Raw genomic sequence first — 26,694 nt, 5'->3', positions numbered from 1 at the left:
GCCCTGCGAGAAGAGAGGGAGGGGAGGAGGGGAGCGCGCCGCGCGGAATTGTGGGGCAGCGGAGGGAAGCAAGGCGGAAGGCGGCGACCCTTAAAGGCGCAGGTGCGCCGACGGCAAAGGGGGAGAGCAGTGGCTCATGGGATACAAGCGAGTCGCTCTGAGAGGCGGCTTGAGGGGGGGGAGCGGCAGCGGTGCATTGTGGGAGCCGGCATTCCAGTTAGATGTGAAGAGGCGGGCTCGTTCGTGCGCGGCCTCTTTCCAATCGCTCAGTTCCAATCGCGTGATAGAACGGTCGAGCGGGAACGTTCTCCTCTGTGGGCAGCCAGCCAATCCCTGTTGAGTGTAGAGCCCCGCCCCCGCTCACCTTGCGGTGGGGAGGTTCAGGATGCCTTCAGGTATAGCCAAGTCTCGCGAGTCCCGCCTTCTTAACCCGGGAAACGGGGAGCGGCGGAACACGAGGACGAGCTCGCGCTGTTAATTTTAGCAGGTTTTCGTCATGCATCCTTGCTGCACCCTCATTGTACACCCCTGAGAGGCTATGGTACTAAGCGGCATATAAATTAGAAAAATAAGAATAAGCGAGGAAGGGGGGCTGCCCCACGAGTTGCAGTGTCGGTAGAAGAATCAGGTTCTGGCAGTGCCCCCTCCCCCACCGTGCACACTTTAATCTGGGCCTTGCCAGTAATTGCCTTGCTAGTAATTAAGAACTGGGATCGGGCGGTAGAAGATTCTCCACACACAGCCGCCAGGCAGGGCGGGAGACGCTTTGCAAAAGAAAATAACCCCAGGCGTGCAACTCTGCGTGTGACACTCTTGGCAGTATGACGGGTGACCCGTCTAGGATCAGAATAGAAATAGGAGAGGCGGTTCCCCCATGTTTCTGAGCCCTTCCCACCCCGGCCTTCACAATTCTAGATCAGACAAGTGTCTCCAAAACCATAGTTCGATTTTGGTCTGCGTTTGGAGGCTCACATCCAGTTATGAAGTCATATCCTGACACCAGTGTGCCTCCAGCAGAATCACACAGAAGGCCTGTTTTGGGAGGCTGCTCAGATTATAATTAGAAAGGTTTCTCACTCAGTGGCAAAGCTTATGCTGTTTCCCAGTTTAAAGTCCCTGTAGAATGGTGAAGGTCTTCTGTCGGAAAGCCTAATGAGCAAGTGCCATTTAGTTTAAGCGAGGGGTCAGCAACCTTTTTCAGCTGTGGGCCAGTCCACCGTCCCTCAGACCATGTGGTGGGCCGGACTATATTTTGAAAAAAATATATGAACGAATTCCTATGCCCCACAAATAACCCAGAGATGCATTTTAAATAAAAGCACACATTCTAGTCATGTAAAAACACGCTGATTCCCAGACTGTATGTGGGCCGGATTGAGAAGGCAATTGGGCCGCATCCAGCCCACAGGCCTTAGGTTCCCTACCCCTGGTTTAAGCCATGGGTCACCAACCTGTTTTGGACCAAGCAGCACATTTTGCTAGAGTGCTGTGAGTGCCAGTCACTGAGCTACAGCCTTTCCTCAAAGATCAAAGGTAATGGATATCTTGGAATTCTTGGCTATTTCTCTATAAAATGAGGGGTGGTGAGGTGTGTGGCTTGGGAGTGTGTGTTGCCTGGAGAGAGTCTCAAGGGCTAGATCAGAAAGGCTGGCATTTGGCTCCTGGGCCTGAGCGTTCCCTGTTTCTGGCAAATGTAATGCTGAGCTAGATGTAGCCCTGGTCTGACTTCCTGTAAGGCAGCTTCCTTTGTTTCTGCCAACATTCCTCCCACACTTGAGAGGTTGGACATGCTTAATGCACGATGTTCCCTGCCCAGTATGTCCCTCTGAGAAAAAGCAAGCTGCAATCCAGGTGATATACAAAAGGAGTAGTGCTGTGGGAGGGATGGCGAGCTCGAGTGGAATCATAACGGAGACTAAGTCTTGTGGCTACCGATAGTGCAGTTGTTCTTGTTGGTTTCTTAGGGTGTACTTTCATAGGATAACACTGGCTGATCAGTTGCGACTTTGAACGTGAGAGATTTTGCCTTTGTGCAGAGCACTGAACGAGATTGACTTCCAAGTCTTTGTACATTTCTGCAATTTTCAAGACTACTTCATATGCCGTTTTTGAAATAAAGATGCATTTCCAAGTATGTGCCCTCTGCTCATGTGAATGGCCGCATTAGTGTCTTCGTGTGTGCCCTTCCACAATACGTTTGGAAGGTGGCAAGACGACAATGAGCCTTTTTTGCAGTTGCTCCCCACTTGTGGTGCTTTCATTGCATTTTTTAAGGTGCCAGGCAAAAACATTTCTCTTCTCCTAGGCCTTTGGCTAATTAAACATTCTACAGCCTTTTAAACTGGGTGAAGGAGATTGCTTTTGTTTGTTTGATATTATGGTACAGTGGTGCCTCGCAAGACGAAAATAATTCGTTCCGCGAGTCTTTTCATCTTGCGATGTTTTTCGTCTTGCGAAGCACGGTCCGTCGCAACTGCGCCTCTTCAAGCGGCTTTAAAAAAAAAGCGCAAGATGTTTTCGTCTTGCGAAGCAAGCCCATAGGGAAATTCGTCTAGCGAAGCAACGCAAAACCGAAAAACCCTTTCGTCTACGGAGTTTTTCGTCTTGCAAGGCATTCGTCTTGCGGGGCACCACTGTATGTGTTTGTGTGTTTTTATATTGCAAACTGCCCTGTGATCCTTGGATGAAGGGTGGTAGAGAAATTAATATAATAATAAAAAATGATAGTGTATTTTTGTCTCAAGCGTTTGCATGGTTGCTCCCTCTAATAAAGAACTCAGTGTGCTGAGTGCCACTGGAAATGGCACCAAAATGCGGGACACTAAGAAACAAGAAGGTACCGGCATGCTTGGAGGAACCCTGGGTTTGCCAAAGTAAAAAAATAAAAGATAAGATAAAACCTGGGATTCTGGATTGTCCTTCTTGGAGAGATTGGGTGGGATTCAGCTAAGTTGTTGCATGAAAGGAAGGAGTTAGCTTTGCTCACGTGTTAGAATTACCCCTCTCCCTGCACCCCATAAATCTGCTCTGGAGAGTTGGGGGAACCCCCAGAAAAGGTTTAGGGGGCGTGCAGGGGAGGAGAGAGGGGAAAGTCCCATTGCGTGAGCAGACCTCATTCTGCACACGCATGCCCAACGTAGTACTGCATTACATTCCACCCACTGACTGGCTGAACGGGACCACTTCTCTTAATACATGCGGATAAATTATAATACTTTACTGCACACTTCTCTGTGAGCTGTGACCATTTGGTCCTGTTTACATCATGGCTGCTTACTTAGGCTGATTGACTGCTGTCAGGTGGGACTGTTAGTTGCTAGCATGCATATTCTGATAGCGCCATCCTGCTTGGAGATGTTTTGGGTAACGTATTCTTCTTCTTTGGACAGAAGTGATTCAGTCTTTGTTAGTCACACCAAGGCTTGTGTAGGGATGATTGGCAAGAAAAGAAAAAGTTCCCATGTATAATTAAATGAACAGACGATACTGTGTCAATGAGGGAATAATTTTCTTAATCAAAATGCTTTCCAAAGACCCTAATAGTCACATTTAAGAAAGTGAATGAGAAAATTCTTTCTTTGTTGTCAAGTAAAATAAAGTGCTTCACCCCAAACTGAATTAAAAATAGTGACAGTTCCATCTGATAGGTTCTTCTCTTCCCTGTCCTTGTTGTGTGACTGTGTGTTCCATCTCTGCAGGCACTTTTATCCCAGCCTCGCTCAGAATACAGAAAGCTTCTCCATGCTTGAAACAAGAGTATGGTGAGATGGGGGTGGCTGGCAGGGTTGAGCTCTCCTCACCCATACAGTATATGAAAAATTGACACCTATGTACTGCCTGAGCAATTGAAACTCACTTTTTTCTTACCCCCTAGATATGACTGACACAAAAATGTAAATTTGGGGCTGCTCCCATATTATCTTGCTTTGCTCTCAGTTCCTTGCTGAGGGATGTTTTCTGTTTACAGTATTTCAGGTGCTTTGTTTTTAATCTTCTTCCTGGTTAACTGAAGTAAAAAATGGTGATGAATTCTTGAAGGTGATTTCCATTAATCTGTCAAAACAAAACCAGAAATTAAGCCTAGGGGCACTTTAGCAAATGTATATTTTTGTTAATCTTTAAGGTGCCTCAGGATGACTCGGTTGATTTTGTAGAAGCTTGCTTCATAGCATGTTGTGGCACATGTGAAAAGCACAGTTTGCCTTGTGCAAGTTTAATCTTTTCATAATGAAATGTTGGCAAAGCCTTTCTCTCAGATTGTACTTTGACAGACCTATCCTCTATACATCTACTGTACTCAAAAGCAAGTTCCATTGAGTTAACCAAGACTTATTCCCAGCTGCATAGATGCAGGTTGCAACCTAAATAATCTTAATGAGAAGTCTTATATTTTGTTTTGCTGCACAAATGGTAACTCAAGGTAAATCCTCTGAAAGCACAATAAGGTGGTGTTGTCGCCACTAATTTGATCAGCTCTTTTCTCTAGGAAGAGAGTTCAACAAGATATAGGTATAAGGGAAGTAAAAGCGTCCATGCCAGAATGATGGCTTTAGCTCCTTGGTAAGTGAGACAGCCGTTTCATCCCTTTCACTTAGGCAGTAATTCTGCTTCCATAGTCTGGTTCTGTAGGAACCAGGTGACTCTAACCAATGTTCAAAGCTCCCATTGTTCTAGGTGCATTTTGCGACAGGGAATTTCATTAGCGCGAGCAGTTTCTGAGCTCTGGGCACAGTACTGTGCTTAAGATTTCAGATTAAGACTGCAGAGTGGAAGGAGAGGAGGACCTTTTTCTGCCTCCCCACTTTCAGGTACTCTCTAAAGACTGGAGAAGAGACCCTCTTAAGAATATTAGGGGGGTGGGCAAGAGAAGGACTAGACCATGGGTAGGCAAACTAAGGCCTGGGGGCCAGATGTGGCCCAATCGCCTTCTAAATCTGGCCCGCAGACGGTCCGGGAATCAGCATGTTTTTACATGAGTAGACTGTGTCCTTTTATTTAAAACGCATTTCTGGGTTATTTGTGGGGCGTAGGAATTCGTTCATCCCCCCCAAAAAATATAGTCCAGCCCCCCACAAGGTCTGAGGAACAATGTACATAGTATTTTAGCTGCATTTCATTCATTTTCAGCTTTGTATTCTTGTTATAAAAAAGTACACCTAGGCATTCTGTTGTTGCGCCCATAAGCTAGGTTTATATCTCAGTTCATATCTCAGTTTCTAACACTGGCTCTAACTTCATACAGCAGCGTTTCCCATCTAGCCACGTGGGAAATGATGACCCAGAATATTGTCTTTGTCACCCCAAATTCTAACTTGCCACTTTTCATTCCCCATAACCTCAGGAACATTGCCACGGTACGCAGTGCTGGCATGGCATTTCCTGTGTTTCCCTCGTAATAGCAGAAATGACATCCATGAAAATCTTTCCATAAAAGAAAAAACAAAACAGAAATAATATATTTCTGGGTGTGAGAAGTTTACCAAACACTTTTTCAGTTTCCTCGAGCTCTGTGTTTATACGCTTGGGGGAGGTAACTTTCTGGAAAAGGGACATGAGCCCAGGTATTTGAGTCAGAAGAGGTGAAGGATCTCGGGCGAAGGAGCAGGCCAAGATCTGAATTCTGTGCAAGCAGGCGAGTTGGGTAGGAGTGTAAAGGGGTAAAAAATGGGCTTTGGGATTGTCAAGACTGGGATAGCTGAGAAGTGGCTTGCAGAGAAGAGTGGATCACTCTCCATGGGCTTGGGGGAGTGACAGCCTTGGAGCAATGTCAGCAGCTCCTGGAATCTCAGGTTGCAGCTTTGGTACAGAAGGTTGCATATCGGTTACATCCTTTGCCGGTCCCGATGCCCTGCGAGTGAACCTGTAATTAAGTCCGCCCAGCTATGCTGATTACATTACCTCACATTAATTCTGCAGACTTCCTTGCTTTTCATCACCAGGTGGCAGTTTTCAGGGGCCTGTAATTTTTCAGAGGTTTATATTTAGGGTCCATTGTAACATCTTACATTGTGGTATGTACATGGTTGTAAACTTACACCTAAAAAAAAGTAATGTGATAAATATGTGTACTGTGACGTTACCACAGCTTCAAGTGGCAACCAATACATAAAAAGCAGCCATCATAGATGGGGCATTCACCTCACCTAAACTTCTCAGGGAAGCCAGATCATGTGCTGAGGCAAGAGTCTCTGAGAGAGATGTTGTCTGATCAGATACCTTGTCAATGCACCCTTGAAAAGGTACAAATAGCCAGTTGTATGAAGGTCACCATTTAGGAGTCTAAAGCAGTCTCCGAATGGGCCCCAAACTACTAACATGTAGTGCAGGGTGGGGAAACCTCTGATTCTCCAGATGTTGGTGAACTACATTAGCATGGCCTAATGGTTGGCCATGCTGTCTGGGGATGGTCATGGTTGGGAGAGCCACAACCAACTGGAGGGCTACCAGTTTGCCTACCCTGATTTAAGGCTATTGCCCTTGAGTCATAGGACAGGTTCCTTATTTGTATGTGACTGGTCAGTTGGGGCTCAGAACTTAGCATGCCTAAATGCATTTTGCACCAAAATGGCAATAGCTGAGGGCCAAACGTAATTCTGGGGCAGCCTTTCCCAGCCTGCTGCCTTCCAGCGTCATCCTTGGCCACTGGGCATGCTGGGTGGGAATGATGGGAATTCTTGTCCAAAACATCTGGAGGGTACCAGGTTGAGAGAAGTTATTGACATCTCATGATAAAGACAATTCTCCAACCAGCGCTGGTGGCCCAGAAACTGATTTTGGAGATACTGTTGACTAATCCGTGTTCATTATTGAATGTTGTGTTTCTTTCTGGTGATTTAATGGATATTATATAGATATAATTCCAGGTACAGTGAATCATGTCGGTTAATATATGCTTGTACGTTGATTTGTAATTAACTTGAACACCACTTTACACCTCCTCCAGTGGATTTAATAAGGAAGTAGGAACTATCTCCAGTCTTGTATAGTGGAGCTCAAGCCATAGTCAGAAGCAACATTCAGAAGAACATATCAAAATGATTTATTCAAATTAATATGCAGATTAGGACCATTATTCATTAATGGCAGCTTATGAAGTTTTCATTTAAAGGAGATTAATCTAAGCCCTTCACAATCCCCAAGCAATCCTGTCACGGAAGAAGCAATTCTCAGCAGATCTCCGCCAAGATTTATGAGGGCTTCTGGACTACGTTCCAAATAGAGGCTTCAAAGTTGGAAATGAAGGAACAGGAAAACAAGGAAACTTTGTTTGCAGCCTGGCCTGGCTGGAGCCGTTGCCAAAAAGTCAAACCTTTCTCCAAGGCAACTTAAATTCAGTTTTGCCGTGGCTCCTTTTCTTGCTCATGAGGGAATAGCGGTAGCAGACACAAGCAAAGGGGCGGCAGCTGTGAAAGCGCCATTCACTTCCCCGCGGGAAAACGTCAGTGGAGCTGTGAGCTGTGCTCGTTTTCGGTCTGCTAGCAAATGAGGGTTTTCCATGTTTATAGCCTGGTTTTCCTTTTGCAGACCAAAGCAGCTGACTAAATACTACAGACGTACACTCTGATAACAATAGATTTAAACAGCTAATACAGCACACACATCCAGAGTTTGGAGCAAAATTATCACAAGGCTAAGCTGATGCACTGGGACTTCCATGACATTTGCCCCTTGTTACTTTTGTCTCACCTGTTTGTCCTTTCCCTTCCCTTCTTCTGTGGTCTTTTCCACTGTTGCAAGTTGGTTTGCAAAAACTCCTCAGGGCAGAGGAGTCCAGTTGTTTTCAGCTAACTTTTATTTGGAGTAGACCCACTGCAATTAATGGCCATGGCTCATTTAGGTCTCTTGATTTGAATGAGCTGCTCTGAGTAAAAAATGGTTGAATACAGGCACGTGCCTCTCTACAGACATTACTTAGTAAAAGGTCTTGTGGGTTGCTTTTTGGAAATGAAGCAGGCTGGTTCCTTTAGCACCTTGAGAGGTTTGCATCTTGTCTTCTGCTTGTTCTTGCACCTGGTCTTCTGCTTGTTGCTCCCACCTCTTTCCTCCCCTAGCAGATTGATAAAGCTCCCTGGTCTTCTGTGTCACCCAAAGCAGTGCCTTCAGGATGCTGCTGGAATACACATCATCCCTCTGCGCTGGTGGAAATTGATTGAGTCTTGCTAGCCTTGAGTCTAAAAGATGTAAAAGGTCTAAACAAGAGGGGGGATTGGCAGGATCGTTCCTTCCCCCATCCACTGTGGAACAACACCCACTTCTCAGTCACGTGACAACAAGTGACAGCTTGAAAAAGGGCTTGCATTTGAGGTCCCTTTGGAATTGGCTTCAGAGTGAGGTCTCGCTGCCTATCAGCTGGTGGATGCTAAGACACATTGCCTTTGAAGTCCCTTTGCAAAACAGTTTGTGTTCAAATCAAATTGCTTTCAGGCGGACTTCAAAGACCATGCATTTCACTTCCAAGTGGCTGGTGGGAGCCAAGAAACTGAACCATACAGGGCTTTATAGCTCTCAACCTATAAAGCCTTGTATGACCTTGTGTGGCAGTTTCCCATACCTTGGGAACACACAGCTAGTTGGTGCACTTGGCAAGAAATTGAATTTCTAAACAGTCTTCAAGGGCAGTGCACGTGAAGCACGTTGTACTTGTCCGTCCTGGAGGTTACAAAGGGACACGTGACATAGACAAGATCCTCTGTATCTAAGAGAGGGCTCAGTTGACATATCAGATGGAATCTCTTGTTGCCAAACCGGCAACCTGAGATTCCAGGAGGTATACCAGGTCAGGAAGCATGGCCACACGCAAGCCCAGTCAGTAAACGGTATTCCCCCCCCCTTCCTATCTGAAGCATTTTTGCCTCCTCAGAGCACTGAGAATCCCACACCAAAATAGTAATTGCCTTGTCTCAATTTAGTCATCATCCATTCAACCCTGACCTCCAGACGTTGGTTTTCAGAACTGTCACTGGTGCTTCTAGATTGCCTGATGACAGAATTGGGTGTCATCAGTCTATGGATGATATCTCAGTGCTTTTGCCCTGTACACAAGGTACCTGAAGTGCAGGCTGGAGGCTGCTATTTTTAAAAATCGGGTGCACTTACGAATTTCTTTTTTGGGTTGGGGCGGAATCTAGTTTTTGGAATTTATTGCCAGACAGCGTTGGGTGAGGGAAATCTGGAGTGCTTTTCTTGCCTTTGGAGACTTCTGTTGCTTAGCAGCTAGCAGGGCCTGTCTTTTTGCCACCTGTTCAACCTCTTCATTTACAGATGGATACTACAAAAGAAACACAAAACTATTGTTCCCTCCTGACAAGGAAACTACAACTCAGGCAAGTGGAGGAGGTGAAGTACAGTTCATCTGCTTCTGAAAGGCACCCTTTAGTGTAGGGCATGGGTAGGCAAACTAAGGCCTGGGGGCCAGATCTGGCCCAACCGCCTTCTAAATCTGGCCCGCGGACGGTCCTGGAATCAGCGTGTTTTTACATGAGTAGAATGTGTGCTTTTGTTTAAAATGCACCTCTGGGTTATTTGTGGGGCCTGCCTGGTGTTTTCACATAAGTAGAATGTGTGCTTTTGTTTAAAATGCATCTCTGGGTTATTTGTGGGGCCTTTTTGGTGTTTTCACATAAGTAGAATGTGTGCTTTTATTTAAAATGCATCTCTGGGTTATTTGTGGGGCCTGCCTGGTGTTTTCACATATGTAGAATGTGTGCTTTTATTTAAAATGCATCTCTGGGTTATTTGTGGGGCATAGGAATTCATTCATTTTCCCCAAAAAATATAGTCCGGCCCCCCACAAAGTCTGAGGCACAGTGGACTGGCCCCTTGCTGAAAAGGTTTGCTGACCCCTGGTGTAGGGGCAAGCAGCCTGCCACCCTCCTGATGTTGGACTCCCAATGGAAGTGGATTTTGGGCAGTGCAACTGGTTCCACCACACTGGGCGCTGAGCATTGGGGGTGCTTCAGGGCATTGCAACTATGATGAGTAGAACGAGAGGCGGAGAGAGAGGGACGTGAAATTTTGGCCTAGCACAGGGCTCCACTGAAATTTGAAAGACCAAAGTCTGCCCATGCTCCCAGTCCCATCAGCCTCGGCTGGCGTGGCCAGTGCTCAAGAACGGTGGGAGTTGTAGTCCATTAATATTTGGTGGGCCACAGTTTCCTCACCCCTGCTTCAGTGTAAGAAGACTCCATTGTTCTATCACCATGTGTGACTCTTGGCTTCTGGACCCTGCTGAGTTACCTTCCCCAGCATTATGTCACTGTAGAGTAGCTGTGGTTACAGATCAAAACTGGGTGGGGACATTGAAGTTCCTTGTTGTTTTCCTCATTCTCCAATGACTGAGCTCCCTGGCTAGCTCAATCCTTTCCATTCCTTAGCTAGTCACTGCAGCTTCTTACTTTGCAACCCTAACATCACGGAGAAATGGCTTCGTAGCCTTCCAGTCTACCCCACTCTGCTTTTGGTGTGGGAGAAGGCAGTTTGGTATACTGTCCTTTTCTAAATATACTGTTCTGCTTAACTTGCCTCATCTAGTTTGTCTAGTTACCTAATGGAAGGCAAATGACTTTCAAGCAAGCCCTGCTCTGTAAATTATTAACTTCCTCACTTGATCCATCAAATTGGGTAGGCGAGAAGACCTCTGGACTTTCCCAGGGGGTAGTGAGTAGGCTCTTCAGTTGTGGAGGCTGAGGCAAGAGTACATGCAGAGCTTCTTTAAGATGGGTAAGTTAGGAGTGGAGAGAAACCCACCACCTGTCCTCCGTCTTTTTCTCGCCCCCTGATTTCATAGTGCGGCTCAAAATATTAATTTTCCCTGTCCCTTGTTGCAGGAAAACTGCGGCTGGTTAACAACTTGGGTCATGGCCTCTCTCTTTAAGGGCTGGCCTGTTGTTGGCAGAACTTTCTGGCGCTCCACTGCTTGCTTCACTCGTGAGGCATCTTCCCCCAACATGACCCTCCAGGAGCATGGGCTTCATTTATTCCGCAGCGCTATTGCCAGAGTCCTGCCGGGGCCTATGCTGAAAAGGGCCCTGGTTTGGGAGCCAGGCGAATGCCCAAGGCTTGTGTTGCACGGTCAGCCTTTTGAACTGAGGAGGAACTTGTATTTGGTCGGCTTTGGGAAAGCTGTCCTGGGCATGGCAGCTGCAGCAGAGGACATCCTTGGAGACTACCTCGTCCGAGGAGTAATTAGTGTTCCTCAAGGCATCCAAGAAACTCTGCAGCACACAGGAAGGAGGTATTGGTTTGTTAAGGGCATTTCTAGTCCACGTTTTGTTAAAATAATAACAATCCTAGAGCGGGGTGTGAGGAAGCAGGGCCCTGTTGGAGGGTGATTTAAATACACAACCAGGCCTGGGGGAGCAGCCTCAAGGTTCTCCCTTACTGACTTGACGTAACTTCTTCCTCACTCTTGGTTGTGTACTGAACAATCTGGTCTTCACTTTACTATCAGAAGTATCTGCCATCTAAACCCAGGCCCAGAGGCTTTTTAAAACAGTAGACAGTAGAGGAATGTCCCTGTTACAAACAACAGTCCATGCTACCATTTTGGTTGTGCGCTGTAGATCCTTTAGAGAGAAATTTTCCAGACGTTTTCCTTACTGTGGACTAACCACTTTAAACTCCTACCTAGTTTTGTTGTTAAAGGGCTGTTGTAGTTTTTTGGGATGTGTTACAGTTTTGCTGCTTAGGGCTTCCTAGAGTACTGTATTTCCTAGGAAAACTAGATCTGTGATAGATCCAAGACAGCAGCCACATTTAGCTGAAATGCTGTGGGATCATTTGTCCCTGCAGAATGGATTGTTATGCCTGAATAGCAGCCTCTCCATCTTCACAACCCCATTAATGCAAGCACTTTGAGCTGCACAATAGAAGTCCCCCCCTTTCCCTATGTGCCCCCTAAATCCAGAGAGTTGGAGAACCCCCAGGACATATTTAGGGGCTGCTCAAAAGGAGAGGGAGAGGAATTTTGATTGAGCGTTTAAAAGTGCTTGCACTAGCAGACCTGTTTAGGTGGATACTGCCCTCTGTTGCTTTTTTGTCGCATGTGCATCCACATCTTAGGTCTGGCAGTGATTATGTTTGTCCTGCTTTTGATCACCCTGGTTGGTTGTTCAGCTGGAATCAGGCTGTAATTTCATTCATTAGGACCTCCTAGCTCTCGAGGGCATGACACTGTCAGGCCTCAGAGCCGAGCAACTGTCAGCCTACTGGGCAATGGATCTATTAAAATGATGGCATCTCACAGTCATTCAGAAGGAATTGCCCTGTAGCTCTTTGTTTGCAGGGGTTTTCAATGGTAGGCCAAGCATGTGCCAGAAGAGAACCTGTTCATCTTTTGTTAACCCCTACAGGGCAATGTTGCTGAAGCCCCAGAGCCGCATCCAAGTTATGGAAGGAGCTAAGCACAACCTTCCTGACAGAGCAGCTCTGAAGGCAGCAAACGCTATCCGGGATTTGGCCGAGGGCCTGACAGCTGGGGACCTTCTGCTGGTGCTGATCTCAGGTAATGCCTTGGGATTCCAGAACAGGGACTCGGGTTTTACAGAGAGAGCCTGTCCTCCCTTCCTCCATTAGCTTCCTTACCATTCTTTCCCCCTTTTCTGATCTGATTTATACAGTGGTGCCTCGCAAGACGAAATTAATTTGTTCCGCGAGTCTTTTCGTCTTGCGATGTTTTTCGTCTTGCGAAGCACGGTCCGTCGCAACTGCGCCTCTTCAAGCGGCTTTAAGAAAAAAGCGAACAAACTCGCAAGACGTTTTTGTCTTGCAAAGCAAGCCCATAGGGAAATTCGTCTAGCGAAGCAACGCAAAAACCGAAAAACCCTTTCGTCTAGCGAGTTTTTTGTCTTGCGAGGCATTCGTCTTGCGGGGCACCACTGTATATATTTTTTCCTCCCACTTGTGAAGGGAAGAAGCCACTGCACAAGCTTACCTAACAAACTAGGTCAATTTGTCTGTGCAAAGAAAGCAGAACTGGAGCGTAAAGTGGCTCAGAGTTGTTCCCCAGTGTGACTCCCACGCTGCTGGCAGCTTCGTAGCTTGTGTCTTCGAATGTGCTCTTCTAGAAGCAGGATAATTGCATTTTCCTCTCCTCTCTCTATCTGCTTGCTTTGGAAACAGTGTCACTGTTGACCCAGGTAGTCCTGTCTGCCATCTGTCCTCTGTTTCTCCATCTCAAGGAAAGCTGCATTTTGGGAATCCTGATGGTGCCTGCTGGAGTGGACGAAAGCGTAATGTGGAATGCTAACATTTAGTTTTAAGTTCTCTGCATCAATAAATTACTCTGCCGAAATATATTTTGCTATGTGATCTTCATCAGTTGTTCTCTTTCTTTCTCTGTTTCAGTCTTCCTGCCTCACCTTTCTTGTTAAGTAGTTTGAGATCTGTGGGTCTCACTTGGCGATTAATCTCTGTGTTAGATCCCTGTTCTTGCACTGATGTTTCCTGGCTCTCTCAAAGCACCACTCTTGCCTCTGTTTCTCACAAGACTCGCATGCACTTTGAGGTGGCAAGGTACGCTTTCTCCAGGAGATGGCAGCCCTGCACCAGAAAACGCAAAAGCAATGATCTTCTAAAGTGCTGTGGATTTGGCAGGGGCCACTGAGCCTACATAGAGTAGGGTTAAAGAAACTTGTCTGGAAGCTGCTCTGAATGAGTTGAGAAGAAAATGAAATATTCTGTATTTATTTTTTGCATTTGGTGTGCTGTCATGAAACTTGCCTTTTGACAAGGAGCTTAGGTGATATCAGAACAGGAAGCCTGTAGCTTTTCAATATTATATGGATTGTTGTATTGCTGCATGCTGAGTGTGGTGCAGTGGGTTAATGGGTCTGGCTGTTAACCAGAAGGTTGGTGGTTCGAGCCCAAACAGGGATGGCTGTGGGCAGGATTCCTGCATTGCAAGGGGTTGGAGTAGATGACCCTCGGGGTCCCTTCCAACTCTGCAATTCTGTGATTCACCCACAGATTGTGTTACTGGCCTGTAGATGGAAGCTGGCCTAAGAAGTTGTCCTGGGACTTCAGTCATATCTTGGATGACACTGGTTTCCTAGGTCAGTTTCAATCAAGGTTCAGGCTTGCTTTTGGCACTGAAACTGCCTTGGTTGCCTGTAGGTTCCCCTACATTTGGGAGGGAGGCAGGGGGAGTGTGTCCATGTTGACTCCTTGATTTCCTGACAGTTTCCGATTCCATTAACTATGGCTTCCTTATTGTCTCTGCTTGGATGGCCAGTTTCAGGAATTGGTGCTTGGGGGATGTTTTTCAGACCCATGAAGCCTCCGATGTGAGTTTTACATGGTTTGCTTTTATCCCCCCCCATGCTGTTGTCCGGATGCTGATGACATGCAACTCTGCCCCCACCCCCCGTAGGTGTGGCAGTGAATGTGCTGGCCTTGGTAATGGACTAGATGAGAGCCAGCAAACTGAAGCTCAATCTAGATAAGTCTGTTAGTGGACACTTCCTCTGTCTTGATGAGTGGAATGCATCCAGTTGTTTATGAGGTTACATTTCCCTTAAAGAAACAAATGTGCAGCCCTGAGTTATTTTTGGATCCAGCACTGTCATTGGAGGGACAATTGGCCTTAGTGGTGTGCAGCGTCTTCTGCTAGCTGTGACACTACGTGAGTGAGAGTAGCCTGGCTTATGCTGTGTATGCTCTGGTAGCCTCCAGGTTCAACTACTGCAGTGCATCGTACACAGAGCTGCCTTTGAAGGTGGTACAAAAGCTAGTGCAGAATGCAGCAGCAAAATTGGTAACTAGGAGGGCATGAGCATATTGCACCGATTCTGACTCAACTGTACTGACTGCCAGGTTGTTGTTGTTTTTTTCTGGGTGCAATTCAAAGAGCTAGTTTTGACCTTTAAAATCTTATATGGCTCAGCAGAACTGCTATACCTGCTTTCCCCATATGAACTTTTTCAGATTGTAGACCTACGCCTACTGTGTCTGCCACCGTTATACAGTGGTACCCCGCAAGACGAATGCCTCGCAAGACGGAAAACCCGCAAGACGAAAGGGTTTTCTGTTTTGGAGGCGCTTCGCAAGACGAATTTCCCTATGGGCTTGCTTCGCAAGACGAAAGCCCATAGGGAAATCTCCGGGGACCTGTTTTAAATTGCTGGCGGTCGGGAGCAAAGACTTTCGCCCACAGCCGGCCTTCAGAAGTGGTCCTGGACCTCTTCTGGAGGCTGGCGGGGCGCAAAAGTCTTTGCTCCCCCCCGCCTGCCTTCCCGGGACAGCGGAGACTTCTCCGCTGCCCCGGGCGATCTTAAAATGCTGGCGGGCGGGAGCGAAGCATTCGCTGCCGACCCCCAGCATTTTAAAATCTCCCCGGGACAGCAGAGAAGTCTCTGCTGTCCCGGGGAGATTTTAAAATGCTGGCGGGCTCCTGCCATAGGCACGCGTCACCTCTCCAGCCAGGAGAGGGTCGCAGGGGGCTGCTTTAGCCCCGCGCGCCCTCTCCCAGCTGGAGAGGTGACCCGCGCCTATGGAGGCTCCTGCCATAGGCGCGCGTCACCTCTCCAGCCAGGAGAGGGTCGCAGGGGGCTGCTTTAGCCCCGCGCACGCTCTCCCAGCTGGAGAGGTGACGCGCGCCTATGGAGGCTCCTGCCATAGGCGCGCGTCACCTCTCCAGCCGGGGGAGGGTCGCAGGGGGCTGCTTTAGCCCCGCGCGCCCTCTAACAGCTGGAGAGGTGACCCGCACCTATGGAGGCTCCTGCCATAGGCGCGCGTCACCTCTCCAGCCGGGAGAGGGTCGCAGGGGGCTGCTTTAGCCCCGCGCGCCCTCTAACAGCTGGAGAGGTGACCCGCACCTATGGAGGCTCCTGCCATAGGCGCGCGTCACCTCTCCAGCCGGGAGAGGGTCGCAGGGGGCTGCTTTAGCCCCGCGCGCGCTCTCCCAGCTGGAGAGGTGACGCGCTCCTATGGCAGGAGCCTCCATAGGCGCACGTTACCTCTCCAGCTGGGAGAGGGCGCGCGGGGCTAAAGCAGCCCCCTGTGACCCTCCCCCGGCTAGAGAGGTGACGCGCGCCTATGGCAGGAGCCCGCCAGCATTTTAAAATCTCCCCGGGACAGCAGAGACTTCTCTGCTATCCCGGGGAGATTTTAAAATGCTGGGGGTCGGCAGCGAAGCGTTCATTCCCGACCCACAGCATTTTAAAATCTCCCCGGGACAGCAGAGACTTCGCTCCCGCCCGCCAGCATTTTAAAATCGCCCCGGGACAGCAGGGGTTTTTAAAATGCTGGCGCTCGGCAGCAAAGGCCTCATGTCTCCGGAGCTTGCGGGGCGGAAGGTGGGAAGAAGGGCTTTTCTTCCCACCACCAGCCTTCAGAACAGCCTTCTGAAGGCTGGGGGTGGGAAGAAAAGCCCTTGTTCCCCCCCCCCCCAGCCTTCAGAAGAGGTCGGGGGACAGACTGTCCCCGGACCTGGTCTGAAGGCGGTTTCCCTAGGAACGCATTAATTGATTTTCAATGCATTCCTATGGGAAACCGTGCTTCGCAAGACGAAAAACTCGCAAGAAGAAAGAACTTGTGGAACGAATTAATTTCGTCTTGCGAGGCACCACTGTAGATGCGAAATTTGTGGTAATGCAAAGCTGGTACAGATATGGATGAGCAGGGGCAAAAGAAGGATAGAACAAGAAGCAATTTTTCTGTGCATCATTCAGAATGCATTTCAGCTAAGTTTGTATAGCTGTACATACTTGATACTAGTGCAGTAAGTTATTTATTTTAAGCGCTGACGTCTGCTATATGCTATTACAGTGGTACCTCTGGTTACGAACTTAATTTGTTCCGGAGGGCCGTTCTTAAGCTGAAACCGTTCTTATCCTGAGAATATGGCCTCCAAAATATTCTCACTGCTCATGTGCAGAAACATCCACTGATTCTTACCATGGAAAATGCATGCATTTCATACATACATGCATGCATACAAATACATACAAATGTTCCCATCCCTCAGTGTTTCCATAATCAACTCAACAGGGAGCTAAATTCTTCATTATCCACTGTGGGTTCCTGGCAGCTGGATCCCTCCATTTCACAGTGTACAAGCAATCTGCCATGCTTGGGAGAGAGGATTCTACCATCCAAAAATAGATCTACCTGAATGAAAGGGTTGTATGATGGGAATCTCCTTGCCCTTTGGCTACCTTTTTATTGGCAAGAGTTCTAGACCCTCAAAGCCTACTGTAGCCAGCTCTGTGTTTTTGGAAGCTGGTTCAAAAACTGCCATTTAAGAGAACACTCCCTTCTCTGGCTACTCTTGACTGGATTGCTGGTGACTGAAGAAATGTCATGCCTTCTTAGTTGTTTCTCTGGTTTGTCATACTTGCCAGATGTTGTGTCTCAAATCTCAGAGCATTTATCATTTAATGGTAGCTTTTTGAGCTGCCTCCGGTACAAGATTGCCCTCTACTCTTTTCACAATCCTCTTGATCATATCTCTCTGTGGTTGTCCTTTTAGTTGTGATCGCACATCCGTCACACGGGCTGCAAATACGTCTGGTGCTTGAGCTATTTTTCTTTCCTCCCTTTCCCGTCTCCTTGTGTCACTTGCCACAAGCTTTTATCTGCAGTTCACTTCATTTCTCTATTTTGCATAGCCTGGTGCTGTTTTTTAAGCACTCTTCACTATGAACGAGGTCAATAAAACAACGAAGATTGCTCTGCATTGCAAGTGTTACTTTTGCTCGTTCTCTCCTGGCAAACTGCTCCCTTCTGTAAAACAGGGGTGGCAAATTCAAACAGATTACAGGGCAAAACTCTCTACCCTCTGGCAGGTTCCCAGGAGCCATAACCATCCACTGAACAGTCCCCTACTCTAATGCATGGGGAGTAGCAGGTCTGCTGGTTAACTTCTAAAAATACTGTCTGCCGTCTAGCACCAGTTTCCTTCCCACTCCATCTTGCATAACAAAATCTCTTTGCAAGCACTGCCCCCAGTTGGAATTCCTTAAACCAGACTTCAGCACCCAGCAACCCTTTTCCAAGACCCACCCCCCTGCCACCTTGCCTGTCTAAATATCCCTGTTGTCCCCCGACTCCTTTTCTGCAGATTTCTCTGTGGGCCACTGCTGCCTATTCCTCACCCTTGCTTCTCAGCTGCAAATGCCAGCAAGCTGTCCGTTCTGCACTCGGTTCTGCTTCATGCGTGTGCACTCTCCTGTACACGTCACCCTCCCTGACATCTGAGCTGCTAATTTAAAGGGAATAGTGGAAGAGGCTGATGTAACGCACATGTGGTAGCAGCCACTTGCCCTGGCAGGAGTGTTGCTCCCTAGCCCTAGAGTCTTGGATGAATAATTTGTGTGGAGTGTGGTAGGGATGCTGCAGGCCACGCTGAAGACCACAAGAAGTCTAATAAAGCCCCCAGCCTTATGTTTGACAACCTTGTCTGGGATCCTTTTTCTTTTCTCAAGTCTTTCCTGAACTAGGTTTGGTCTGGCTTGAAAGAGAAGCAAGGGGCAAGAATAAGATGCAACCACACCTATGTAGAGCAGGGTTCCCTCCTATCTACTGGGACATGGAGAAAATGGTATCTGGCTTGCTTGCTTGCTTGATAGCATTTATATCCTACCTTTCCTCCAAGAAGCTGAGGGAAACAGACATCATTTTTCCCCACTCGCATTTATCCTCGCAACAGGTTAGGGTGAGGGAGTGACTAACTCAAGTCCCCCCATTGAGCTTCATAGCTGAGCTAGCCTCCTCCATCCTCGTCTGATCACATGGAGCTGGTGGTACTGAAGAATTGTCAGCAGATGGTGGTGCTTGGCTGCCTTGGTTTGCCTCATGGGTGGCTAACTTTTGGCCTTCCAGATGTTGCTCAGGGTTGGAGTCCAACAACATCTGGAGGGCCATCGTTTAGTTCCACCTGACTTACAGAGAAAGAAATGGAAAGGCGGCAGCACAGGAAATGAGCCCTGCTCGTGGCTACAAAGGAGGTCAGAGATGTGGACACTCCCGCCATCCTTTTTACCAATATGTTTGTGCAAATGTTCTCGCCGCTTGTTTAGCAAACCAGTTCTTTCAAAGACGGTCAGTTCAGCTTCTTTAAAACAGCTTTGCATCTCCTCCCACACAAAAAAACTCCCAAATCAAAAAACAAAAGTTCTCTTTTAGAATGCTTTTGCTGACTTCTATTCATCACTAAAACATGCCTCATCATCTCTGGGACCTAGGACACCCCAAATCCTTTTGCCTTCCAGCTGTCTTCCTCAGTCTTTCCCCCCTCCTGCCACATATTTTGGCTGAGTGACAGGATGCATAGGAATGCATAGGAAAGTCCTCTACAGATTCCAGGTCAGCAGTGGGTTAAGCTATCCAAAGAGTACGTGGAGAAGGCTCATCTTTTTTCTGGTGGTGTTACAAATGTTAGATATCTTTCCATCACACTTTTGAATGAAGGTTCCCGTTTGTCTCATTGGAAGACTCCTCTTCACAATGACCTGTATCATCCATCACCTTTTTTGTCTTCTCTTTTTGATCCTTGACTTCTTCTCTCATTCCAGCCTCCCCCCCCCCACCTTTGTTATACCAGTGTTCCTGTATCTCCCTCCTTTTTCCCCCCATTCACTTTCAGCCTCTGCCTCCTTGTTCCTTATCCCTGAAAGCAGCAATTTTGTTTCTCATTCACTTTCTCATCTTTTCTTTCCTGTTTCTCCCCCGCTGCGCACTCCTGTTCCCCCCGGACAATCTTTCTGCAGATTCCTGTCAAACACCACTCACCATAGCGATCCCTCTGCCCTTCAGACTATATTGCTACCGCTATCATTTCCCAAACCCTTTCCTTTCTTACACATTACAAAACTGATTGTCTTGACATTCATATTTAAACACCTTCCTTTGATATCAGCTGAAGGACAAAGAGCCTGTCCAGTCTTTTACAGTTTCTCCATTAGTTGCTGGAGTTACTTATGCTGTGATTTTACAGGTTCAGAACTGTACTGAGTCGTTGATGAAACAGTGATGTATGTTCGAGAAGGAAGACTAATGCATTCAGGAGTCTTTATGTGAATCTCTGCTTCAGCCACTTGGTAAAAAGCACTCCCAGTTGTCATTCCAATAAGCTATGCGTGCAGCTGAAAAAGAATTAGGGAAAAAATATGCTTCCAGTGCAAGGGAAAGGGGAAAGCTGCCTGCAAAATGTCTCCATTGCTCTCTTTCTGATACAGGACTGCTCTGTGTGTGGTCATGAGAAGGAGCCCTGCTGTGTAAAAATGTACTGACTGTGAAGTTCTCCTGCATTTTAGGAGGAGGGTCGGCACTTTTACCTGCGCCCATCCCGCCAGTCACCCTGGAAGAGAAGGAAACCATCACCAGGTTACTTGCTTCAAAGGGAGCTACCATTCACGAGCTGAACACCATCCGAAAGGCCCTCTCCTTGTTGAAAGGTGGGGGGCTGGCACAGGCTGCCTATCCTGCCCAGGTGGGTATGAGATGCTGTCTGACTTTGCCCAGCAACTCTGTGAACATTTAGAAAGGAAAATCTTTTGTAACTCTAGGTCAGATGTGGGTGGCATGGATAGACTTGAAGTGCAGAAGGAGTGGGCAAGTTGTTTGTTTGCTGTTTATGTTGCTGCTTTGCCCTCCTTAACATCAGTGAGCATAAACTTGGTCAGCTCAGTTTCAGTGAAGCTGAAGAGAAGATGGCAGGTAGTCAAAAAGCATCTGAAGAATGGTGGGCTACTGACCTTGAAAGCTGACCAACATCTGTCTGCTTAGCACTCATGAGAGATCTGCTTCCGGATTGTGCTCAAGACTGTGGGGACAGTGAAGTGGTAAGCCCCAGATAACACACCAGGAATGAACTATGTAATCACACACACAAATCAGAGAGGAAGTCTTTTTAAAATATGTCTGCTTTTCTTGTTTTCCCCCCTTTCCCTTTGTTAGTGCAGGAGTGAGGCTGAGCTTGGAAAGGAAGGAGGATGGTGGGGAAATGGAAAGGCAATAGGGTATTTAAAAACCACTAAAGTAGGACAAGCTAACGTGGTGCCTTTCAGTCGTTGCTGGACTCCCAACTTCCAATCAGTTGAAGTCCTCATGGCCTAAGGTCAGGGGTGATGGGAGATGTAGTCCAGCAGCAATTGGAGTGTACCATGTTGTCTCCCAATCCCTAAAAAAAGTGCCCCTCTGGAAATTAGTAGAAGCCCAACCTTGGTGAAACCTTTTTTTTTAAGCTCTGAAGCCATTACCAGAGGATTCTTCCATATTTTTTACACTGCCTTTGCATAACCACGAGAGCTCTGAAGTTTCTTTTTTAAATGAATGAATGCAAAAGAAGCAATAGATTATGGTCTCTTTATTGAACAGACCACTTTAGCAGGATAATGGAATTCTGTGCTAAAAATCCCCAAGTATCCAATCAAAATCCCAGTTTATACAGCAGTTGTGGATTATGTGAATTAATTAGGTATATGCCTAGTTCTTAATTCACATTTCACACAATTTGCACATAGTTGGTTGGGGGTAAGAGGCAGGGAGGGTAGAATACTTTTAATATTTAACAACTCCAGAAGTCTTATACATTAATATATGTTTTTTTAATCATGGACTGGGAAGGGTCAGCTGTTTCTCAAAGAAAAGCGAAGGGCAGAAATCAATTCTGTCAGAGTGGTGGGAAAGAGATTGCTACTCTTGGAGTCATTTTCAGATGCAGTTGCTCACCAGTGGCACGGCTGATGTATTCAGTGCAGTGTTTAAAGACATGGCTGGGTCATTCACTTCCAATTTTTGCAGAAGACATGCAGGATAAATGAATGTGAATGATTGTAGACATTTGTTTTAATAGGATGAACCCTGATCAAGAGTCTTTCTACATACCGAGAAGCCCTTCTCCTCCTCATCTAGCTTTCTCACTGCCTCCTTTCCCCCCTCACTCTCTGCTGCTGTGATGCCTTCTTCTGCAGGACTCACTGCCACTGCTGGTACCTGCACAGCCTATGCCTTGATACCAACACTGTTAAACACTTCCTCCTACAGCAGCAACAGTGGGATTCAAAAGGCATTTCCTTTGGGCCCAGCTCCCCTGGAGAGTGAAGTCCTGGGGGGCAAGCAGTCCTGCAGGAGCAGCATGCTAGCCAAGGGTGATGGTAAAGAAGAAGCTTGACTGCTGGACTGGAGCAGCAGCTGCTGGCAATATCTGTCTTCCACCTGGGCCAGGAGGAGGAGAAAGAGGCTGCTGGCTGCTCCTTGGTCAGTAAGGATGCTTGATGATAAGGTAGCTCCAGCCATTTGCTTCCCCTCGCCCCCCTCCCTTGGTGCAGCTGCAGTGGTAAGCAGAGAAAGGCAGCCAGCTCATGGCAGTACCTCCAACTTCCTGGGAGGGATGGGGACAGGGCAGCCCATCTGAAACAGTGCTGTGGCCTCCACGTTGAGAAACGCCAAATTAATTTATTACGTTAATCTGCGCACAGCTCTCAAGTATACTTTGTATTTAGGCAATGCACACGTGCTGCAGAAGGCGTCATCTCAGAAGCATTCCCTAAAGGGAGAAATGCCTTGTTTCAAAGACGGTGCTTGCTATCTGCGGTTTTTATAAGTACGCATGAATCTATTTAAACATTGCAGCCCTAATCCTCAGCATAAATCCTCTAGAGTTCAGCAGGGTTGACTTTCTGCGTCGTTTGGTTAGGATTGCAGGCTCTTTGACTTACAGCTGAATCTATAAAGTGCCTGCTCTGAAACCAGTTGCTCCCAAAGTGTTATGAGGGGATGCGAAGCCCCCTCTGTGGGCTGTTTCACCCTGTGCAAGTCATCGCACGATCTTGCAGTCCCCGTGTGATCAGCATGCATGGAGGATCACACCCTCCTCCTTCTCCTCTTGCAGTTAAGACTCAAATTCATAGCAGACACAGTGGAATGTTAATGAGCCATTCCTGCCCTTCTTGCTTCTAGGTATTGAGCCTCATCCTCTCTGATGTCATTGGGGATCCTTTGGACATCATTGCAAGCGGCCCCACTGTTGCCAGTTCCCACGGCACCCAGGACTGTTTTCACATATTGACCAGATACAACATGCTGGACACCTTGCCGCAGTCGGTGCAGACCGTGCTGTCTGGCTCTGCCACGGGGCATAACACTCCCAAAGACTATTCCCACGTCTTCAACGTTGTCATTGGCTCGAACAGGTTAGCTTTGGAGGAAGCCCGGGGCCAGGCAGAGGAGCTGGGTTACTTAACTCTGGTTCTGAGTGACGCCGTGTGTGGGGAGGTCGGCACAGTGGCTCATCTCTACAGCCTGTTGATTCAGCTCATTTGCCTGAGCACCGCGAGAGGTGCCCAGACCGGCCTTTTGAAAGGCGAGGTGGAAGCAGCACTCTCTGGCCTGGAAGCACAGCTGGCGATCCCGGGCTTGAACTGTACGGACGCTTTGAAAGCTTTGCAAGAATCCCAAGCAGGAAGACCCGTTTGCCTTCTGGCTGGGGGAGAAACCACCGTGCAGCTTCGAGGAAGTGGGAAGGGGGGACGGAACCAAGAGCTGGCTCTGCGAGTGGCTTTGGAGCTGCACAGAGCCAACTCCACGGAGGCTGGCAGCTTTCTGGAGAAATACGAAGTCATGTTCCTGAGTGGCGGAACTGACGGGCAAGATGGGCCGACAGAGGCTGCCGGGGCCTTCAGCAGCCAGGAGCTGGTGCGTGAGGCTGAGCAGGAAGGCTTCAACGTGGAAAGTTTTCTGAGCAATAATGATTCATACACATTCTTCACCGAGTTCCAAAGAGGGCGCCACCTTTTGATGACGAGCCTGACAGGCACAAATGTCATGGACGTTCATGCTGTTTTAATCAGAGCTAGAGGTGGTTAGCGATGCACCAGACATTCAGATTCTTCTTACTACAAAGGAAGAACTATGGGCAAGTCTAGGCTGCATGAAGCAGGGAGCCTTGCTGCCCAGACTGTCAGTGTCAGATTCCAAAGGTTGCAATTAGACACATGGTAGATGTTTCCAAGGCAAAAAATAATCATAATCCTGGTTGCATTAGCACCTCCTGGTTTAAGACTACTAACATAATTTTTTTCTCCTGATAGGTTTTTTTTTTTAAGTATCTTTTAATTGATTTTTTAAAAGAGGATGAATGCTTTAATTGGATAAATGCACTCTGTGTGAAGCGTCTCTTGCATTTGATCCAGAAGCTAGTTAGTGAAGGACACTGCAGCGCAGTTGCTGGTAGTAGTAAGACCTTGCCATAGGATTCTGCAGATACTCCACACTCCCATCCCAGCCACCACGGAAGGGTCTGCTGCTGTTTCTCTTCTGCCACCGGTGCTCTGATGGAGAGGCCAAAAAAGGGAGCATTCTGGGACTGGGGTTGGGAAAGGCTTTGGAGCTGCCCTCCCATTCCCCTGACTCACTCCCAGAACAGGAGAAAAAAATAAACCAGCTATGTAGTACTTCCATTAGGAACACTCCTCACTCCAAAAAAGACCGACTGAAAGAAGAGGGGAGCAGAAAAAGGATCACTGTATCAGATCTGTCTTCTGTTTCATGTATGTACAGTGGTACCTCAGGTTACATACGCTTCAGGTTACAGACGCTTCAGGTTACGGACTCCGCTAACCCAGAAATAGTACCTTGGGTTAAGAATTTTGCTTCAGGATGAGAACAGAAATCTTGCTCTGGCAGCGCGGCGGCCGCAGGAGGCCCCATTAGCTAAAGTGGTGCTTCAGGTTAAGAAGAGTTTCAGGTTAAGAACAGACCTCCGGAAGGAATTAAGTATTTAACCCGAGGTTCCACTGTACTATAGATTCCACATCAGTTTAAGTCTGCTGTAGGCTAAACATCCTACCCAGACACCACCTACTAAGTGATACCTTCTTCTTTTTAACAGGAAAACTGCCTTTCATGCTCCCTCTCTCGCAGTCACCCATGTCTAATGCACTGCCCATTATGAAATAAAAGAAATATATTTGCCAATTAACTCACACGGTTATGAAGTTCTTCTTTCTATAAGAGGGATTACCTCTGACTTTTTGTCTTCACATTTTGCATGACAACTGAGCAACTCGTGACTATAGACACAAGCCATTTGAAACTCTGAAGAAGAAAGCATTTCAATTTAGTGATGTTGATATATTGTAACTTCTTAATTTCATGCACTGGCCCTGAATTTGTTGTATTTACCATCACTAAAGCAAAATTGGTGTAGTGAGGTGGGAGACATTGTCCCGTGTTCCTTTATTTTGTAATATGCTTGGCTTTGTTTTGCATTTCCCAAATAAGCATTTTTCTTAGGATTCCCTGCATGGGGGTGTCAGCAGGGTTAGCCTACTGTGTTAAGTTTCCCCAGCCTGGATCTGACAGTCAGAGGTTTCCACAGCCCGGCCTCTGGGTCCTTGACAAGAGCTTGGAACTGGGAATCTAATTGACCAGATTCAGGGAGCATATGCATTTTAGCTATTGATCTTGGAGCCATTACTAACATTGAAGTGGGAGAGTGTCATCACCTGTTATGGGAAGAATGGCATGATGAATAGTCCAGATGTACCAGCACAAATGTAACCTGACCCTGTGACCTTTTGCTCACCCTTTTGAGATGGCATTTTCTTCCTGGTTGATATTTCATGGCGGAATGCACTGTGCTACACGAATGCTGCAAGCTCTCCCATGTATTGTTTCGCATGCTGGCCAGAAAAAACAATGCAGCCTCAAGTTTGTGACCTTTTTAACAGTATAAAGTCAGAAGTCACTGTCACTCTGATTAACTCCTCTAATCCCACAGAACAAAAGCAAGAAAGCCTGCAGAGGCAACCGTCCTGATCCCAATTTGCTGCGCTGCAAAATGCAGGCTTTTATTCGAGTGTCACCAGCCAGGTTTGCATGTCCACTTGAACAAAACAATGAACAAAACCAGTCTTTCATCATATTTTGTCACATAATATAATGGGGGTTATGTGAATGGGTCATTGTCATGGACCTGGATTTTGCTCCTGTGTGATCCCTTTCCCCAGCGTGGTTGATAAATTAGTACTGCAACCCATTCCTCAGCATATTTACTTGGAAGCAAGACCCAAAATGATCCTAGTGTCACTTAGTCTACACATGAAAATGCAGAGGATCATTGTCTTAGTTACTCCAACTTTACTACTCATTCTAAAATGCTTCCAAATCATTGCTACCACCTGCTGAAATCTATATCTGCCACCTCTGATTAAAAAAAAGACTTTTGGCTTTCTGAGCATGGGTAGGTTGTTAAAACCCAGCTGCACGGGTGGTGCTCATGAAAATATTTCCACACAGCTGTGCAAATGTCTGAAAGGTACTCCCCACACACTATATCTTCTCACTCAGTTCTTGGGTGACTTGGTCTGACAAAATCCAGCCAGTTCAGAAAAGGATACATTTAAACAAGGTTGATAATTGTTTACAATATGTAAAACAGCAGGGTAAAAACATTGGTTTCTAGCTAAGACAGCATTAAATAAGGGAGCATAATCAGGTTTATTTTATACCTGAGGTTAGTAATCCCATCCCAGCCAGAAGTTCAGCTTGCATTACAGCAGGGACATCTGTGTGTGGCAGCTTAAGAAGGCTTGTAGGCAGAAAAGCTTTACCATTATGGAAGGGTAATCCAACACACGGCCCAAGGGCTGCATGCAGTCCTCAAGGCCTTTTTCGTGCCCCCCAACCTTGGACAACACTGCTTTCCCAAAGCCAGGTAAAGCGGTGCTAGGCCAGGGTCCTAGAGTCCTCCCG

The 26,694-nt window shown here is 47.2% G+C and overlaps 1 protein-coding gene across 8 annotated transcripts; it reads left to right on the top strand.

Moving 5' to 3' along the window:
• Positions 1–58: 58 nt before the first annotated feature.
• On the top strand, positions 59–24,919 carry GLYCTK (glycerate kinase). 8 transcript variants are annotated; one of them, XR_014521987.1, is made up of 6 exons: positions 59–102; positions 10,827–11,233; positions 12,351–12,502; positions 20,253–20,428; positions 22,900–24,500; positions 24,746–24,919. XR_014521987.1 is itself a non-coding variant. In XM_083486844.1 (5 exons), the coding sequence occupies exons 2-5, from the start codon at positions 10,857–10,859 to the stop codon at positions 23,803–23,805; spliced, it is 1,611 nt and encodes a 536-aa protein (XP_083342970.1). In that variant the 5' UTR covers positions 70–102; positions 10,827–10,856; the 3' UTR covers positions 23,806–24,919. The 8 variants fall into 8 exon arrangements, 5 of the variants coding, with proteins under 5 accessions (XP_083342970.1, XP_083342968.1, XP_083342966.1 ...); XR_014521988.1 differs by lacking the exon at positions 59–102 and adding an exon at positions 185–395; XR_014521989.1 differs by lacking the exon at positions 59–102 and adding an exon at positions 10,664–10,719.
• The last annotated feature ends 1,775 nt before the right edge of the window (positions 24,920–26,694 follow it).

The sequence above is a fragment of the Podarcis liolepis genome, assembly GCF_965112155.1.
Source record: "Podarcis liolepis genome assembly, chromosome: 2".
Lineage (NCBI taxonomy): Eukaryota > Metazoa > Chordata > Lepidosauria > Squamata > Lacertidae > Podarcis > Podarcis liolepis.
This window is presented reverse-complemented; position numbering and strand designations above follow the sequence as displayed.

Excerpts from the sequence above, each read along its gene's own strand:
- GLYCTK (XM_083486840.1), top strand. Across the intron at positions 12,503-20,252 it reads TCTGCTGGTGCTGATCTCAG|GAGGAGGGTCGGCACTTTTA; the intron begins GTAATGCCTTGG and ends CCTGCATTTTAG. Across the intron at positions 20,429-22,899 it reads AGGCTGCCTATCCTGCCCAG|GTATTGAGCCTCATCCTCTC; the intron begins GTGGGTATGAGA and ends TCTTGCTTCTAG.